Raw genomic sequence first — 20,573 nt, 5'->3', positions numbered from 1 at the left:
CCGGTTCCCAGGCTCCCACTCCCAGACCCCCTGCTCAGCTGTGAATTGAGGTCTCAGTCCAAGCATGCTGAGCCGTGGTGTGGATCTTCTGTGTGTTTCTAACTCCCTCCCATCTGCCACAGCTCAGCCGCTTCACCTTCCTTGGACTGTCGTAAATGCCTCCCCACTGACCCAAGGATACTCCCCATTGGAGAAGGGGCTTCCCCGTCAGATAAGGGAAGTTTCCCCAAATTCGGCAATCGCCCCTGTCTCAGATCTCCCCAACCTAGGGTGTGGGATCCGTCCCTTTCTTCTCCTCCTCTTTCTCTTTTTTTTTTTTTGTTTCCTCCCTCTGTCCTACCCGGTTATGTCAGGATCTTTGCAGTCCTCTCTGGTGTCCAAGGTCATTTGCTGGTGTTCAGCTGGTTTTCTGTGGGAACTATTGCGTCTTTTGGTGTATTCCTAATGCATCTATGGAGAGGGATACACTCCATGTCCTTCTACTTCGCCACCATCTTTCTTCCTCCCTGCTTTCTTTTTATAAAGTTGTGGATAAAAATATGGGCTTCTGAATTGAACAGACCTGGTTTAGTATTCTGCCACTGCCACTTTCCACCTTCATGATCAATTAGAGATGGTGTAGCTCTCTACAGCTTCATAACCTCAATCATCTGTTTTGTTTTTTTTAAATAAATAAATAAATTTATTTATTTATTTATTGGCTGCATTGGGTCTTTGTTGCTGCATAGGCTTTCTCTAGTTGCAGCATGCAGGGACTACTCTTTGTTGTGATGCATGGGCTTCTCATTGGGGTGGCTTCTCTTGTTGCAGAGCATGGACTCTAGGCATGTGGGCTTCAGTAGTTGTGTCATGTGGGCTCAATAGTTGTGGCTCACGGGCTCTAGAGCACAGGCTTAGTAGTTGTGGTGCATGGGCTTAGGTGCTCTATGGCATGTGGGATCTTCCTGGACCAGGGATCGAGCCTGTGTCCCCTGCATTGGCAGGCGGATTCTTAACCACTGTGCCACAAGGGAAGTCCTCAACCATCTATTTTTAACTGATTATTTCATAGCTGGACACCTGATTCAGACTGATGTTTGTGTTTCTCAAAATTCATATGTTTCAACCTAATTCCCAATAGCTGGTATTTGGAAGTGGAGATTTGGGAGGTGATTAGGTCATGAGGGTAGATCCCTTATGAGTGAGAAGAGTGCCCTTATAAAAGAGGCCCTAGAGAGCTCCCTTGCTCCTTTCACTATGTGAAGACAGTGAAAAGATGGCCATCTATGAACAGGAAATAGGTTCTCACCAGACACAGAATCTGCCAGTAGCTTGACCTTGGACTCCCCAGCCTATAGAACTGTGAGGAACAGATGTTTGTTGTTTAAACTACCCAGTCTATGATATTTTTGTTATAGCAGCCAAGATAGACTAAGACAACACCTGCCCCAACAGCTTGACAGAGAGACTTTTTTTAAAAGATAGAAGACTTAAGGCCAAGCTATGTTCAGAGAGAGAGAGAGAGAGAGAGAGAATCAAAGATGTGAAATAGACAGGTAGCCCTGATATTTCACTTTTTCAAGGCATACCATTCACTTTTGTCCTTTGATGTTTATGTGATTGCCTATTATATTCATATACTAACATTATTATTAACACTGGCCTGAGTATCTTGATGTTCTTGAAGCCAATATTTCTGACTTAGAAAGGCTATTTAGGGATCTATAATTTCTGAGCCTCTTATCTCATTTGTAAAATGGAAATAATAGTATCTTCCTTGTAGGATTGCTCTGAGGATTATATGTGAGAATGTATGAAAAAGTCCCAGTAGAGTTTTGGAAACACAGTAGGTGCTCAATTAATTGTGGCCATTAGCTTCCTGTGAATATATATCTCATAAATAAAACACCAATTTATTAAGAATTTACATTATTCTTGACACCCTATCCTTCCATTATCCTATAAACACACCAATCCAATGAGTGTTTCAAATTGGTTGGGACGTATCAGCCCCTTGATACTACCCAGAATCTCTGAAGAGTGGTCAGACTTCCTTTCTTTGCACTGCTCTCCTCCACAAGTTAAGGTGGGTGACAGCAGGGTGGTGGCCATTCCCTAGAAGTGTTGCCTATTCAATGATTATAAGACCACATTGAAATGGAAGACCTTTCTTACCTCTCTGCTGGGTGGAGGTAGTGTAGCCCTAGAATGGCTGTCTGTACCTGCATAAGTAGAGTCGGAAACAGCCAATAGTGTTGTTCCCTTGACAATTCCATAGAAATATACCCTTTTTGTTAACATACACATGTTGACAGATTAAATCTAATTAAGTAGTTGAATGTACTATGTCCTCCAGCAGTATCCACTTTTCATCGCCCATCTCAATTTGTTTTAAAAACAATATGCTTTCATTACGTTTAAGTAGAGAATCGCTTGTGGAAATACAGTCAAGAAGGTTTTTTCCTTATGTGGAACCCAAACATCAAAGAGGTTAACATAACCAAGCGGGTGCAAATGATTTTCAACACTTGATTTGGATATTTTGAGTATGTCAGCTATCTCCTGAGTGGTATAACATTGATTGTTCTCAATTAATATCTCAATTTGATCGCTATTAACTTCAACTGGTCTACCTGACAATGGAGCATCATCCAGCGGGAAATCTCCAGCACGAAATTTCACAAACCACTTTTGACATGTTTGATCAAGTCACAGCACCTTCTCCATACAATGCACAAATCTTTTTTTGCATTGCAGTTGCATTTTTACCTTTCTTGAAACAATAAAGCATAATATGCCGAAAATGTTGCTTTTTTTCTTCCATCTTCAATATTAAAATGGCTACACAAATTCACCAATTTTGATGTCTTTTTTTAAATGCACGCTGATGTGACAGCTGTCACATACAATCTAAAAAAATTGCTTCAAATGAAGTTAAAGACAACTATGTGCTACTAGAGTCATGTTACAGAAAAAAACAAAAGAAACCTTTGGCTAACCCAGTAGCTGATATTTATTTGTCAAGCTCCCTAAGTGCTTTAAAAGGATTAACTCATTTGTTTATCAAACAACCTTTTCAGGTGGCACTACTATTTGTCCTCATTTTACAGATAAGGAAACTAAGGCCAAGGACAGTTAAATAACAAATCCAAGTTCACACAGCTAGTAAGGATAGGGTCTGCTCAAATCCAAGGTCATGCTATAACCACTGCCTTATACTGCCTCTTGGCACAGGTAGAGCCCATCTCTTATCCATCATTCACCCCACTGTACCCACCTGAGTGTCTGGAACAGGGAGGTTCTCAGTCAGTGCTGACTGGTATAGAATGGAATAGAAATTTCAGAAATCGTGAGCCCCTTTTCTGTCACAAACTGGTGTCTGACTTCTCTGCTGTGAAGAGGAGGAGCATGCTGGAGCAAACACATTCCTCAGGCTTGCAGCTCTCTCCGTCCTGCACCATTTGTGATGCATTCTTACTCCTCCTCCTTGCTAACTGCATTATGTGGATTAGAAGCTGGAGCTTAGTTCACACAAATGGAAAACAGAACTCTGAACACCCTGTGTAGGACTGAGAGAAGAGAAATACGGAATCCAGAAAAAAGAGATATATAGGGAAATATTTAACCTAGTGAAATTAAGGTGTTATCTGAAATTAGCATATTGCAAACAAAGTCAATATTTGAGTGCTGGCTCAGTGCCCTTTTCTCTCTGATTTGACTTGGTCCAAGAAGAAGCTGATGGGCGCGGCTTATTCTTTGATCTGAGGATTAAAGATCCCAGATCACATGTGTAGGATAGGGCATTACTCAAGCAAACAAAAATCTGCGCAATATATGCGTTGTACCTACTTGAGCAGGGGAGAGTCCGTAAGAATTCACATCTCCTGGCCTGCAGAGAAAGCAGAAACATGAGCACAGCAGGAAAAGTAAGGCAATTTTTCTTCTACTTTTGGAATTATATTCTAATTAATATAATATGCAAAGAGATGTAGTATTTAATGAATAACAAAATTCATATATAAATTGGAAACAATATATACTGAAATACAACATAGAATATATGCTTCAATATCCAAGGTATATTAAACTGCAGTTGAGATGGGCAATACCTAAATATCTTTAACAAGAATGTATAGCATCTATACCTGTTAAAGTCTATATTTCCTATATTAAATAAAAGTGTAGTTACAGCCAATCATGAGTAATTTTCAAATCTAGTTAGAAATGAAATGTTTTTACCAAGAAGTTATCTTTATGTTAAAATACTATAATATAAATGTGTTATTCTTTATAACCACATTCTTTTTATAAATACAGGAAAGTTAAGTATGACAAAATTTTTTTGATCTCAAAGCATTAGAATCATCAAGACTAAGCAAGTCAACATCAACATGCAAATTCTGATTTACAAGTGTCCTATTATGGCACAATTCAGGATATTTCCATAGAAATCCTACAGAATGATATCTTCTTCATGTAAAAGTCAATGTGATTTTACCAAAAAAAATTAATATTGATACAGTTTGAACTACTTATTAGCAATGGGAACAGAGATATTTGGTTCTAAGTCTTCCATAGATTCATGTTTATTTGTTCAATATGCTTACAGGTATAGAGAAATACATGTGGTTATTCCATACAACTAATTCATGTTGTTTAACTGCTTAACAGCAAAAGCCTGTGTAACTGTTTCCAGTAGGTCTGCTGTGTTAGGAGTGGATTTCATAGTATAATATCTTGCTATGATGACTCAGTTGAAAGATTCTGAGGTTTCTACACACACTGTGTGTCACCACAGGCCTACATCAATAAGGCTGGTTGGAAATCATATGGGTAATCAATTGTCAGTTTTCTTATTCTAACTTTATTTTCATTCATTACTGATTAGCGTTTACAGTGGCATATTACATTTCAAATGACGAATAGTTAAGACAAGGAAAAATTAAATTTTCCAAAACTCAGCTTGAAAGAGTTCAGACAACAAAAGAGTAAACTAAATGTATTAATGAAAATTATAAATTACAGGCAATCATTCCTCCCTCTTCAGGTGCAACATTAATAACTTTTAGCTATATGATAACACTTCATTTATGTTTACCCTTCCTGCATTATAATTTCTTCAAATTCTAAATGGCACCAGTAATAACACCTACTCATAAGGTGGTTGTGAGAATTTAATAAATTAATGCTGGAAAGCATTTAAAACAGTGCCTGATACATAGAAATAATTCAATAAATATTAGTCCTGTTATTGTTGTTATTGTTATCTAACCTCTAATCTTTTGTTAATCTTTTACTAACATAGTGAAAAGATAAAATGATATTAATTCTTTGGACACACAGCTTTGTGACTTTGGGAAAAGTGCTTAGTCAATTACTGAGTCAGTTGAGCCTCAATCTTTTCATCTGTAAAATAAAACTAATAATTCAACACTGCCCTGTGAAGTTTAAAAGTCAAACATGTAACTCACCCAGCACAGCCACTTGTGCCTGCTACATCATTGGTACCCAATAATCAACACCTATCTACTGCTAGTGTATCATTTCCAAGTACTCTTATGTTTATTGTGAAATTGACCATGAGAAATACTTTGCAAAGTGGAAGGCTTTGGCATATAAATAATGAAAATAAATTATCAGATAAATTTCAATTGAATTTTTATCAGATTCGCAATATGTTAGTTCTCTCTAGAAAAAACTCTCAACTATACAAACTTTGCAAAAACGAAGATAAGTCTTATATTACATTCCCAAGCACTAAAAATGTGTTCAATTTTTACTTGTAAGAACACCTGTAGGTAAAATATGTTAGCTAGAAAGTCAAACACAGTCTTCCCATTTTTAAGTGTGTGTGCACGCATGTGTTGTGTGTGTATAGTTTTAACCTCTACAATTTGGGGCTCAAGTCTAATCTGGAAGAAATCTCTATACATAAATTATATAACAAAACAGAGCTGCCAAAGCTAACTTTCAAATAAGTGATGCAAACAAGTAGCACATGGAAGAAGTGTAGAGAGAAAATCAAAGGAACAGGAAAATAAGAGAGAGGGAAACCCTAGCCAGGGAGGCAAGTATGTAACTGGAATCATAAAGTCAGATTATTTTGGCAAAGGGGAAATCAGTTTCATGTGAACAGACACTGAATCTGTCAGCAAAATGATAGTTGATCTAGAGCTCCATGTGCAAACAAACAGTTTTGGGTAAACAACCAACTTCAGGACCACATTAGGAAACAGAAGCAATAAACAATCTTTAGAGAGAGAAAAAAAGCATGACTTTCTTTCTTTATAAAAGAATATATTCCATTTTATCTCAATGTCTCACCATAGTTAATTGTCTCTCTTTCCTTATGTTATTGCTTTACACATTTTTATAAAAAGGTACTATTATTCTTTTTGCAAATCAGAGGTTGTTCATTTCTATGGAACAATATTAGGTTTCAGACATGGGACTAGATATCGCATGTACAAAGATAAAAGACACAATCCCTAATTTCAAGGGTGGGGAAAAACTGGTACCATCTTTCTGTTCAATTTCCAGGTAATAAAATGCAAAGCAGCTGTCCTATGGGACCTCAAGAAACCATTTTCCATTGAGGAGGTGGAGGTCGCACCGCCTAAGGCCTATGAAGTTCGTATTAAGGTAAAACTTTTTTCCATTTCTATTTAATCTTAGGTTTAAAATTTTCAGAGAGTAACAATGAAAATAACCAAAATCCATTAAGAGGCTCTTTTTATATGGTCATGCAGACAGTGGAATTACATTTGTTGTCAAGGAAAGTTGTGAATACAAATTGTTAAAATTTTTTTAAAAGAGACCAAAGAGTATATACAGTATAATCCTAATAAAATAAAAAAAGAATTTATGTGTTAATACAGAAAAAAAGTGCAAAGTCATATATATCAAGATTTTAATATCAATTAACATTAGATGGTAGCACTTAAGTAACGATTTTCTTGGTGCTAATCTGCATTTTCTACTTCTTTACAAAAGATTGTATTCTTGTATATTATGTAAGACAAATATTTCAGAAACAGTTGTTTCACAGATTATTGCAAATTGTTTAATGCATGAAAGGAAAGTAGAGGAGGGTTTTAGGCTGAATAATCTTGGGTATAAATTGAATCTGTATTTGGGAAGAGTAGGAATTATTAGCAAAATCCTTGAAAACTCTTTGGTGCAATTTCAGGAAAATGGGTATAAGTCCATCTGAGAGTCATAATCTTTTCTGAATCTAATCATCCTCCCTTTCCCCTGTAGATGGTGGCCACAGGAATCTGTCGCTCAGATGACCATGTGGTTAATGGATCTTTGGTCTCACCTCTTCCTGTGATCCTAGGCCATGAGGCAGCTGGCATCGTGGAGAGCATTGGAGAAGGGGTGACTACAGTAAAACCAGGTACAGAATTCACACCTGGGGAATGTGCCTTGGTTCAGGATCCCAAGATGATCCAGCCTGGCTGATGACACTGAAGTAATAAGGGATGAAAGAACTTGCTCAAGGCTGAGCTGGGACTTGAACAGGGGTCTCTTCCTTCCCTCCCTCCCTGCCTGACTCAGGCATGTATGCATCCATGCACTCCTGTATTCTCTTCTTAAGCAAGTATTTCTTGAGGACCTACTAGATGTCAGGCACCATGTTAGATCCTGGGAATACATGAGGATAAAAAAAGACCCAGTGCTAGCCAGGGTGGATTTCAAAATCAATTAATTCCCATTTTAGTGTTGCTGAGCACTGTCTTCTATCAGATCCAAAGAAAACTACAAATGAGACAAGGGAAAAAACATGTCTCTGTCCTGAGCCTCTAAATCAGTGTATGGAACCTGTTCTGTGCTGACTTCACACAATGGGCATGGTGAGGCCATGACTGAATCAGCATAATCTCTTCTTGGGTGGGAAGCGGAGCACATTCACTGATTTCCCCTTCCAATATGGCCTCCTTTCCTGAACATGGAATGAATGAAACAGACTAGTTGCCAGGAAATGAAAGAGAACTAGCAGAAGGCATCCTGCCATAAACAGTATCTGTTTTATTACCTTTAAACATTACTAAATGTAACTGGTTACCAAGAATTATTTTTCTTTAATATTTATTGTATCTTAATATTATTGTGTATTAATTAAGATAAATATTTTTAGAGGTAAACTGTGAATAAATAGAAAATGTCCATGCCATCTTCTCATATAAAATTTATCTATTAAATGTTAATTTTCTGAGTCTTTTGGATAAGTAGTATAGATGATTAAAAACAAAAATTATGGGACTTCCCTGGTGGCGCAGTGGTTAAGAATCCACCTGCCAGTGCAGGGGACACAAGTTTGATCCCTGGTCCAGGAAAACCCCAAGGAGCAACTAAGCCTGTGCACCACAACTACTGAAGCCCACAAGCTCTAGGACCTGTGTGTCGCAACTAGCGAGCCCCGGTGCTGCAATTACTGAAGCCTGTGCGCCTAGAGCTCATCCTCCGCAGCAAAAGAAGCCACCACAATAAGCCCACACACCACAACAAAGAGTAGCCCCCACTCACTGCAACTTGAGAAAGTCCACGCGCAGCAAAAACCCAACACAGCCAAAATGAATAAATACATACGTACATAAATAAATAAATAAACAGCTTACTTCTTTAAAAAGATAAAAAATAAAAATTATGTTTAATTCTAAAAAACCACTTTAGCTAGTAGATTTGACCTCCCTGCTTACCAAATACTTAATTGACCTGTGAACAGAAAATAATAAGTTGTCTGGTTTGAGTTTCCGCTCTTAGTATTTCATTTAGTTAGAAATCTATTAATGATAAATGTCATTCCTACTTTTCACCCCTGCACCCTCCACCATAGCAGTAAAAATAGACTATTCACAAATTATCAGCTACAAACATTTGAAAGTCAGTTCTTATCCTAATAGTATCTAATTCATTATTGAGAGTTGAGGTTTTCAAAGGAATTTCTTAAATTCTTTTTTTTAAGATTTATTTGTTTATTTATTTATTTATTGGCTGCATTGGGTCTATTGCTCTGCGCAGGCTTTCTCTAGTTGCAGCGAGTGGGGGTTACCCCTAGTTGGGATGCTCAGGCTTCTCAGTGCGGTGGCTTCTTTTGTTGTGGAGCATGGGCTCTAGGCACATGGTCTTCAGTAGCTGTGGCGCATGGGCTCAGTAGTTGTGACTCGTGGGCTTTAGAGCACAGGCTCAGTAGTTGTGGCACACAGACTTAGCTGCTCCGCAGCATGTGGGATCTTCCCGGACCAGGGCTCAAACCCGTGTTCCCTACCTTGGCAGGCAGATTCTTAACCACTATGCCACCAGGGAAATCCTCAAATTCTTATGTTCTATTTTTGTTTGTTTTCCTTAAAAAAGAATTTAAAAATAAAAAAGGACTTATTTCATAGTAGCGATAAGCATAATCACTTTTAAAAGCCAAGAATTAGTTGCTGAGATTCTCATTTTTACTGTATCCCAAACTATTACAAAATACTAGATCATCTAGTGGAACTATGGAAGCTTGCTCACAATGTAAATTTATATTTACACTTACAGTGAATATATTTAAGTTTTAATTATTAAGGATTAAATGAGATGATACATATGAAATCCCCAAACAAAAGGCCACACAATAAAATATAACTATCAACACAGTGGAACTACTTTTAAAAATCCATGTTGTTTTCCACATTTGCACTTTCTTTGGGCATTTTCAGGCATATATAAACCCAAACCAGTTAACAATGCTGGCAGGCAATGACCCAAGACATAGTGCTAATTGGACACTATTCTTGGAGACTTTTCAAAGTACCTCTAATACATATGTGTAAGCTTTAAGTTTTTGCTCTATTAATTCCTGGGTAGAAATCTAAGAAGAATTTGTTTTATCCTCTTCCCCAGGTGATAAAGTCATCCCACTCTTTATTCCCCAGTGTGGAAAGTGCAATGTTTGTAAACACCCGGAAGGCAATTTCTGCCTAAAAAACGAGTAAGTTTCTGATACTCTCCTTACGCAGCCAAGGAATTTGCATTTCAGTTATGCACCTGTCTCATACTCTCATGTGTCTGTATGTTGCACTGAGCAGGCTGAATGAGTCTCGGGGGCTCCTTAAGGATGGTACCAACAGGTTCACCTGCAGAGGGAAGCCCATCTACCAGTTTGTCGGCACCAGCACCTTCAGCCAGTACACAGTAGTGGATGAGATATCAGTGGCCAAGATCGATGCAAACTCACCACTGGAGAAAGTCTGTCTCATTGGCTGTGGATTTTCTACTGGTTATGGGTCTGCAGTCAAAGTTGCCAAGGTAGGAATAACAATGGGTGATAAAACCAGCTACACTCAGACTGTCAGGAGCTAAAAGGATAGCAATTTCTCACAGGAATCAGAGATCATTCTTCACAGATTTACTGGTAGCTTCCCACCCTGCTACCATAGTAACATTCATATGTTCCATAGAATTGAGGGTGTCGATTATAAGTAGAAAATGCCCTCAGAAGGAATTGAGATCATGTCCTAGAAAATATCACAAATGAAAAGCTGTTGATAATTAGTTAAGAAAAAGAAAAGGTGTTTTCAATAATTATTCTTCTATATGTGTTCTCTATGGGATTACTAAATTTTAGAGCTGGGAGCTCATTTTGTCATTCATTTTTCAGTTAGCACCAACATTAGCCATACACAGTAGGTTCTGCTAAGTTCTGAGACAGAAAAAGTAAACAAAATGAAGCAGTTGCCTTTGAGAAGCATCTAGTCTGCACATCCTCTACTCCCAGAATTAAGATCAGCAGTAGATTCCAAAGCCTTACCTGATATCCTGATATACCTCCAAACTGAGGGTCACCAACATACCCACTCTGTAGATCTCTATAAGGAAATTAATAATGCTTTAATGATGCGTGAACCATTTATTCCACTGCTATACCTCCTCCCTTGCCATGAACACACACACATACACACACCACACACACACACACACACACACACACACACACACACACACACTCTTCAGAAGTGGTAGATTTTAAGGAGAAATTCTTTAAAGGCTCCTTTTCCCAAAAGGTTGGAAATCTAGTAGCATCCTTTCATTTTATGAAATTGAGGCCCAGAGACAGAAAGCTATTTGCCCAAAATTTCACAGCTGGTTAATATGAGAGCTGCAACTAGCCTCTTTCTCAAAACTTCGGTTGAATCATAAACCATAATACATAATTACCAGCACTTTTAAATCACAATCACAAGCCTAATATTTTCCTAATGTAAAAAAAGTAGTGTTTTACCTCACAGAATGTTTCTTTGGGACAGGAAGAATATTTTACCCACATTAAAGGCTGACTGTAGCAGACTAGATTTATTAAACAGTCCTTTAGCCAAGTTAAAGAATTGAAAGCACATGTTTTCCAAATTTCTGTGACCCTAGCACTGAGTCCCTTGTGCAATTAAATCATCTGAGCAGATGATCCAATTGAACCTATACACAGAACAGAAGTCAAGGGCACGTGTGATAATGAATTTCATCCATTATTAAAATATAGACCAGCTTTTCATTGCATTATTCTTCATTAGTGTACCTGTAAAAGCAGTGATAAAGACCCACTAAGAGCATATTGGTCCCAAGCTGTATTGTCTTAAAATTACCTGTTAAATTTTCCCTGTTGTTAAGTTTGCTTTAAGCTGAGTATAATTCTTCTATGCTTAACAGCTAATTTCTGCTTTCATTACACTGGTCATGACTACTGAAAGCTAATGAACCAAGCAGTTAATTATTGAGGGTTCAATTGCATTACTTTTTTTCAGTCTCCTCTCTTCCACTTATTATTTAATTTCCCCAAAATTGAGTTTGTGTATGTGTGATGGACTGAAACTGGCTATCAATGGATTTAAGCTACTAGATTCTCTTCAAGAAGGGAGTCACTAGCATTTAGAGCTCAAAGATCATCCATTCCACTGGCTCCCAGCCTGGGTTTTCCATTGGGGTCACCCGGAACCTTGGCCTTACCCTCAGAGAGTTTGATTTAATTGCTTATGGGCCGTGACCTGGGCATTGAGAGGTTTTTAAAGCTCCCCAGGTGAGTCCAATGTCCAGCAAAATTTGAGACGCACTGATCTAATTCAACCCCCTCATTTTAAACATGAAACAGCTGAAGCCAAAAGAAGTTTTGACAACAGATGGACATAGTTTGAGTAGCTCCTGATAGGAGACATAGCATGGCACTTTATACAATTAAGTCTCTTTCTAACAGTCATCACTTAATCCATTTTTGCATTTTCTAAAATCACAGGTCACCCAGGGCTCTACCTGTGCTGTGTTTGGCCTTGGAGGAGTTGGCCTGTCTGTTATCATGGGCTGTAAAGCAGCCGGAGCAGCCAGGATCATTGCAGTGGACATCAACAAAGACAAATTTGCAAAGGCCAAAGAGGTGGGTGCCACTGAGTGCATCAACCCTCGGGATTATGAGAAACCCATCGAGGAGGTGCTGAAGGAAATGAGTGGTGGAGGTGTGGATTTTTCATTTGAAGTCATCGGTCAGCTTGACACCATGGTACGTACCCTGAAATGCCTTGAGATATCAGCTTCTGCCTTCTAGAGTCTGCTTTTATGCAGCAGAATATAAGCATTATATGTAAAGAATATTTTTTAAACTATGGCAATTTTCCATCTCCTATTTGTTACCTGGATTGCTTAATTTATTATTATGATGAATCTCATTCTATCAGTTAAACAAAAATGTCACAAGTGTTATATTCTTTTTAGGGAGGGAAGAGGGTTTTGTTATTGAGCCGTTATAAATTTAATTTTTAGTTTAAAAATTCAAACTGAAGTAAATATAAAGAATATAAATTCTGTTTTCAAGTTGGCAAGTATGATTTCCCCCCCACATTCTTAACAAAAATGGTTTAACAAATTGTATATGTTTTATTGGCCAAAAGAAATACTGAGCAACTTTAGGTCCAGTATCATTTTATTAACAGAAAATATGCCTGGTACATAATGTGCACCCAAATATGTGTGGTGAACCAAATGCTTTAAAAAGTCAATAGGTTTTTCCACCAAAAAAAATTTAAGTGATACGTATCTCATAGAGTTGTTTATGGATTACATGAGATAATACATGTAAAACACTTAGCACAGTACCACCTGTCAGTAGTAAGCTCTTAATAAATGCCAGCTGGTGTTGTCAACATGACAAACTTTGCAATCTTGCAGCGCTTACATCATCTTTAAAATATATATATATTACTTTCAAATAATTACAAATATCATCAATCGCAACAGAGAACACATCTCTAGCTACATTCCACCCAAACAGAATTGTCTAGAATCCTAATGAAAAAACTCCTAGAAACCAACCCCAAAAAGCCTCCTTTTAAGGTTCTCCAGGAGGTCCCAGCAGTGTTGGTAATAGCAAGCAGCACCTTAAAAGTAAAGCTCTTCGCAGCCTTGAGTTGGGACAATATGCCATAGATGACCGAAGTTCCAAGAAAATCCAACTTTCTCTTTATGCCATTTTTCTATGGTTTTCCCTCCATTTTCTCTTGTGGAATTGGGTTGTTTGAAATATCCAATAGCCTCATGTTCTGAGGTTTTCTGGTCTTCCAAATGTCATGCACCAAAATCAAAGGGCTGAGTATTCTATATTTCTGAGGGGGATTTCTGAGGGGGATCCTAAACAACTTTCTTAGGATGGTCACGTTTAAAAACCTGGAGGAGAAAGGCTTCCTTTTCAAGTTCCAGAGTAATAGGTGTGGTTTAAAGTAAAATTACACGGGACGTAAAAGCACATTTAAAACATGCCCATTTTAGGCCAACACCTATATGGAAAGATGCTCAACATTATTGATCACCAGGGAAATGCAAATCAAAACCATAAAGGGATATTACCTCATACCTGTTAGAGTGGCTATTATCAAAAAGGCAAGCAATAACAAGTGTTGGAGAGGGTGTGAAGAAAAGGGAATGTTGTGCATGGTTGATGGGAATGTAAAATTGGCACAGCCATTATGAAAAGCACTATAAAGGTTCTGCTTTTAAGATAGAACTACCATATGATCCAGCCATCCCACTTCTGGGTATATATCCAAAGAATACAAAATCACTATCTTAAAAAGATATCTGCACCCCCATGTTCATTGCAGCATTATTCATAATAGCTGAGATATGGAAACAATCTAAATGTCCACTGATGGATGAATGGATAAAGAAATTGTGATATATATAATATGTATAATATTAATTCATATGAATACATATCTGAGTGAATATTATTCAGCCATAAAAAAGTCCTGCTATTTGCAACAACACGGAATAATCTGGAGGACATTATGCAAAGTGAAATAAGCCAGACACAGAAAGACAAATATTATGTGCCTTCTTTTATGTGTGGAATCTAAAAAAACAAATCAAATTCTTAGAACCATTGAGTAGAACAGTGGTTGCCAGGGGCTGGAGATGAGGGGGAGGAATAATGGGTGGATGTCAGAACTCAAACTTTCAGTTATAAGTTCTAGAGTAAGACTTCCATGTACAGCATGGTTATTATAGTTAATAATACTGTATTGTACACCTCAAATTTGCTGAGAGAGTAGATCCCAAATGTTCTCGCTACAAAAAAAAAAGTAAAGTTAATTAACCTGATTGTGGTAATCATTTCACATGGCATATGTATATTGAATCATCACATTGTTCACCCTAAAAAAATCACATTGTTAAACCTGAAAATTATTTGTCAGTCATACTTCAACAAAACTGGAAAAACATGAATTACATAAAGTAGGGAAAAAAGTGTCCATTAGAAATGGGCAATAGAAATAGGGATCCATTAGAAGATTATCAAGTGGAGAAGAGAGAAATGTTCATGATGCAATTGACCTTGTATCTGGTTCACCATCAAAATACCTGGTTCAAAATACTGAGTTCAAAATATCTGTTTAATAAATAAATGAAAAATAAGTTAAGCAACTCAGATTGCCCAGGGGTCATGTGATGATAAACATTCCCTTTATTTGAGGAATCAGATTATATATATATATGTAATGATATTTACCTCTTTATTATTTTCTAAAGAAAACTTAAGTACATACAAACATATAATTTCATGCATCTATTGTCTCATTAAAAAATATTTTCTGGGCATTTTCTAAAGCCACACCTAGTGGCTTTAGGAAATAATGAGGAGTGAAGAAAAAGACATCTCTTCCAGTCACACAGTCACAATTTAGCTAGATCCATATTACATGATACTGTGTATCATAAATGGGGACTACTGGAGGATCCACCTTAATGATGCTACATATTAATTTTATTCCAGATGGCTGCCTTGTTGTGCTGTCAAGAAGCATATGGTGTAAGCATCATTGTAGGAGTACCTCCTAATGCCCAAAATCTCTCTATGAGCCCCATGTTGCTGCTGACCGGACGTACCTGGAAAGGAGCTATTTTCGGTGGTAAGTAGTTAGGCTTGAGAGCCAAATTCTTACTAACTTCAGGATTTCTTCCCTCTTACAAGTGACAAGGCCAGGTTTTAAAATGCAATGTAGTTAAAATATAAACTAAAATTCCTTTGTATCTATAGGCTCCAAATCAACTAGATGCAAAACTAATACACACAGAAAGTCCCAAGATAGATTTCAATGGTATCCCCATAAACTAACAAGGATCTTTCAACATCATCTCTTTCGATACTTGTGACTGCACAATGCACTGGAATACCTAGGAGGATACAGGAAATCCATGGCGATAATTTATGTCTACACTTACTGCTCAAATTTAGACAATTGATCAATTTTCTTCTTGACTTTGAAAATAACCATCTGTACTATAATTTCTCTATGAGAGAACTAATAACCAAGGACCCCAGTTTATTTGGGAGGGGTGGTTTAAAAAGCCAAACTACTACAAAAGATATTGAAACACACTGTCTCTTATTAACCACAGTAATAGTAGTCTGTGTACATTTTAAATTTTCATTTAAATTCTATGTGAAAAGTCTCCTCTCCAATTTTCCTCTGGCTGAATCTAACATTGATGTCACTTTCTTTTCAGGCTTTAAAAGTAAAGATTCTGTCCCCAAACTCGTGGCTGATTTTATGGCTAAGAAGTTTTCATTGGATCCATTAATAACCCATGTTTTACCCTTTGAAAAAATAAATGAAGGATTTGACCTGCTTCGCTCAGGAAAGAGGTAGATTTGAAGTTTCTTTTTATGGTGGGGTTTGACTAACAGAGATAAAAAGGTAGAAGGATGAGAGAAGGCAAGGATGGAGAGTGTTGGTTTTCCATTCCCAGCTCAATCTTACATGTAGAACACTTAAGATCATACTGTGAGAAGCTAAAATTTCTTGTTCTGCTGAAGCCAAATTATGTTGGTCACAGTAAATCTGAATGATCAGAGCCCTCTGCCTTATTTGCAAGAGAACTCTCACCTTTGCAAGGAAAAAGAAGAGACACACAGTCAAATTATAACATGGATTTACCACAACCTCTGCCTGGCCATCTAAAATGGTTGACTATTAATACCTATAAATTTAAATTACATTCAAGACATCCCTAAAACCCATTATAGGAGTTAGTGGAGCTGTGAAGGCATTCTTTTCTATACAGATATTACTTGTTTTATAAAAATACTGACTATTACTATTATTCCTTTTTCCCATTTACAAAGAATTTTTCACAAGTAAAAATTATCGCAAGGAGGAAGGGTACAAAATGCTATTTTAAATTTTTAAATCTTACATGTTCTTCAAAGCTTAGGAAAACAAACTAGTTCTAATTTCTACCTCTAACATTTAACTTTTACAACCACCTAAAAAAAAGAATTTTATCACTTGCATTTATATATGAGGCACAATTAGTAATAGGCAGTTTTACCTAACTCCCACCTTTTTGTTCCATAGTCCCTGCTTTTTCTGCAACTGCATACTTCCTCTCATGAGGTTTTTAATTTTAAACAATATTTCTTAAGCACCCATACACGTAACATATATTAGACACTTAGTCTGATAAACATTATTGAGGAAGAAAAGAAACTAGCATCCAAACAGTACCAGATTACATCCTTTCTAGAAAGCAGTTTGGTAATTTGTATCAGAAACCTTAAAAAAAAAAAACAAACTTAGATCCTATGTCCCAGAAATTCCATTGCCGAGAATCTACTCTGCAGAAATTGAGATATGCAAACATACATATGTTTAATCATGTTCATCTATTATCTATAATATCAAAAATTGGAAACACCCTAAAAGTACAACGTTAAGGGGATAGTTAAATAAATTCCAAACATGTACTAGAAATCAATGAAGCCATTTATAAAGAAATAATTTCATTAAGTTGGGAAATTCTCCTGATGTAATTTTAGGTTATAGAGTAGAGAATACAAACTTATATATACAATATGGTTCCAAGTTTTCAATAAGAGCAATAAAAACTTACATATGTTTAGAAAAAAGTTGACCAAAATTCAAGAAAATATTAACACTGATTATTTCCAGGTTGTGGGATTACAGGTTATTTTTACTTTCTTCTTTATTTTGTCTTTTAGTTTCTAAATTATCTACATACATTTTTCATATATATATTATATATATATATATACACACACATATACATATATAATTTTTTTAAGATACAAAGACCACCTTTTTCGAAAGTATTTATCCATCAGAAGATGGTTTTTAGAAAGGACATTCATTCCAGTAAAATGTTACATTTCTGATCTTCCAAGAATAAAGTCTCTCCAAATACAAATAAGCTTTTTTTTTCTACTTCTAAGTCTCCTTCAGCATTTCTTTATCAAAGTTCTATTAAACTTCCAACATGGTCTTAACTTTATTACATTATCAGCAGCTTTAGGCACATTACCTATCATCTTGTAATATGTGCAACTTTGGATTTCAATCCCAGGACCCCACACTATATGTGTGATCTAAAGTAAATCATAAATCTCTCTAAGTCTTAGTATCTACAATATCTAAAATGGAAATAATGTTAGAACCTGCCTTGTAACATTGTTGTTAAGTAGAGGTTTAAATGATAAAATACATGAAAAGCATCTACAGAGTATGTGACAACTAGCGTGAACTTATTACAGGTCATCACCCATTGTTTTTTGTCTTCCTTATTATATAAGGCATATGGGCTCTCAAAAGTGATATTTTGAAAAGCTAATATATAATGAAGCCTAAATGGCAGTCATATTCAGGATATTATAACTGAGCTTCAGGTTGGAGAAAACACAGCCAGAAAAGATGAGCTGATCTTTTACTTGACTTGAGTTCATTAGGGTCGGGAATGAAATAGCAGGAAACAAAGATAACTTTTCAAAGAGACAAATAAAGTGCTCCTTGTACCCTCACATGGAAGACTGTATGTTATCTAAACATTAAAATAATTAGCATCTTTATTTTCTATTTCAGTGTCCGTACCATCCTGACATTTTGAGACCACACGCATGCCTTCACTTGTAGCGGTGTTCCAGCTCCTCCATCATCTGAAACATCAGCCAAACATCATCAATAATTCTGTTCTTCAGAGATGCTACCAATAAATTACACATGGGGGCTTGCCAAAAGAAATAAAATGTGAAATCATTTTTCAAGTAAATGTTTAAAATTCAAGTGAGAGCTAGATTAACCATCATATGGGTAATTGAGTCCAATAAACTCTCCTTCTTAATCATTCTACTCATGTTGAATCATGTCATCTTTCCCACTGAGGACAGGTGTTTCTTTTGACTCCTTGCACTTTCTGTATCTTTGCCACCTTTAGTCTTTGCAGCTTTAGTCACTGAGAAGGTCCTCATTATACTTGTCCCTGAACATACATGTGATGGGCTATTATGATCAAAGTCTTCTACCTGTGCTTCCACTGTCTGTATTTTCTTTTTTATAAAATGTAGCAAAACCCTACAGTAGGAAAAAAAAAAAAAAACTATAGTCTAAGAAAGGATACACTCAGATTTATAAGTGGAAAACGTCCAGAACTTCTAAATGCAGGGAATTTCTTAGGGAAATGTCACACATTTTTAAGGTGAAGGGAAGTGTTTTTATACTACACTTTCATACTGCATGTGATAAATGTGAGGTTTGAATATTAAATCTGAAAACTGAACTGTTCTTGGAACCATATTCCAAAAGTCTATAATTTTTACTCAAGAAAGTACTTTATTGGTTAAATGATCTTAGTTAATTATTATAATTACCAGAAAATGAGTCACAAGGTAATTAAAAATAATATGGTGGCTTGAAGTCTAGGGATGGAAATGAAGCAGCTGTGGGCACAGCATGTAAAATGGGTAACTAAGAAATGGCACAAACACCCAAAGTAATAGATTTTCTAAGTAGATGTAAATACACATACACATGTACATTTTTGCAAAAATATCTTTAAACTACTTTTTTATTAACTACCATGTCTTAAGTCTATAACCCTGGATTAGTTTTTGAACATGTGAAAATCCACCATACCCACTTGTTAATGCTTTCTCAGGGGAAGATTTGCATTTTGAGCTTCATCTCTAAATGTGTAATGAAAAGCTTATTCCTTTACGGAGTTTTAGCCATCTTTAGAAGTGTGATTTGTTTCCATGTCTACAATTTGTTTGATATTGTGGAAAGGACTCCAGACTTAGAGCAAGTGATCTACTACTTATTTGTAGCCTTCAGTAAGTTACTCAACTTCTCTAAGCCCATTTTTCCTTTGTTTTAAAAAATTACTCCACCAACCCATTACAGCTTCTTGAAGATTAGATGGAATAATGCTAGCGAAAAGGCTTTGTCAACTATGAAGTGCCTTGTAAATGTAGGGAACAGTTTAATTGTTTTGTCAAAGATACTAAAGGAGATAATTGGGCTTAGGTGAGTTTCAGAATGTCCCTAAGTTTTCAGAATGTCCTAACATCATGGAACACTATGTTCCCATGTTGCTGGGTGCTCCAATGTTTTTATATCAGTGCTGATAATGTGAGATTTAGAGGAATAAGAGTTGGTTCTAAATGCCCATGTCACAATAATATCCTACTGATTGCACAGAGGCCTGCATCCAGCTCCAATCCTCCTTCCTCCCAGGTTGTGGGGAGCAGGTGGAGAACAGGATTTGGTGGACATAGTGTTCTCACAGAGGAGCACAGTTCTCCATTGACATGTATGGAGGGAGGTTGGGGGTGACTTCTGCACCCAGAACTTCTTCTCTACCAATGTCAATGTCACAATGACATTGAAATCAAAACAGAAAAATGGAACCACAGAGTGGCTGGTATCCTGACAGACCTATGATGGTATACATCCATGGTCAGTGTGTCCTGCTGGCCTCCAGCAATAATTTTGACTCTAGAATCAAGAATTTACACATTTGTTGGTCTCTCTTAAAAAGTGTAACTATAAATGTACATAGCTTGCACTCATTTTTAGCCAGCTACAAAAACCTTAGTCAAAATGAAGAAAATTTTCAAAATTTGAAGAGAAAGAAAATTTCATGTCAATGGTTTAACTAATAGGTCTGATACAATGACTTAGCTCCTCCAGAAATAGCAAAAGAACAAAAAGGAGTAACATAACTAAACTCTGATTTAACCCTTTGCTACTTTACAAATCACACAAGCTACTCTAGGATTAGAAAAA

General features: G+C 36.6%; 1 protein-coding gene across 1 annotated transcript; it reads left to right on the top strand.

Annotated features, from left to right (window-relative positions):
- Positions 1-3,800: 3,800 nt before the first annotated feature.
- On the top strand, positions 3,801-18,638 carry LOC130849467 (alcohol dehydrogenase E chain). The gene is made up of 9 exons (XM_057728379.1): positions 3,801-3,905; positions 6,520-6,621; positions 7,240-7,378; positions 9,862-9,949; positions 10,047-10,266; positions 12,242-12,502; positions 15,269-15,404; positions 16,003-16,141; positions 18,372-18,638. The coding sequence occupies exons 1-9, from the start codon at positions 3,888-3,890 to the stop codon at positions 18,394-18,396; spliced, it is 1,128 nt and encodes a 375-aa protein (XP_057584362.1). The 5' UTR covers positions 3,801-3,887; the 3' UTR covers positions 18,397-18,638.
- The last annotated feature ends 1,935 nt before the right edge of the window (positions 18,639-20,573 follow it).

This window comes from Hippopotamus amphibius, chromosome 3 (genome assembly GCF_030028045.1).
Source record: "Hippopotamus amphibius kiboko isolate mHipAmp2 chromosome 3, mHipAmp2.hap2, whole genome shotgun sequence".
Taxonomy (NCBI): Eukaryota; Metazoa; Chordata; class Mammalia; order Artiodactyla; family Hippopotamidae; genus Hippopotamus; species Hippopotamus amphibius.
Note: the sequence above shows the minus strand (reverse complement) of the source record. Positions and strands in the feature narration are given on the sequence as shown.

Bases quoted from the DNA above. Each gene is read 5' to 3' on its own strand.
- LOC130849467 (XM_057728379.1), top strand. The intron at 10,267-12,241 runs GTAGGAATAACA...CTAAAATCACAG, and splicing joins CTGCAGTCAAAGTTGCCAAG to GTCACCCAGGGCTCTACCTG. The intron at 12,503-15,268 runs GTACGTACCCTG...ATTTTATTCCAG, and splicing joins TCGGTCAGCTTGACACCATG to ATGGCTGCCTTGTTGTGCTG.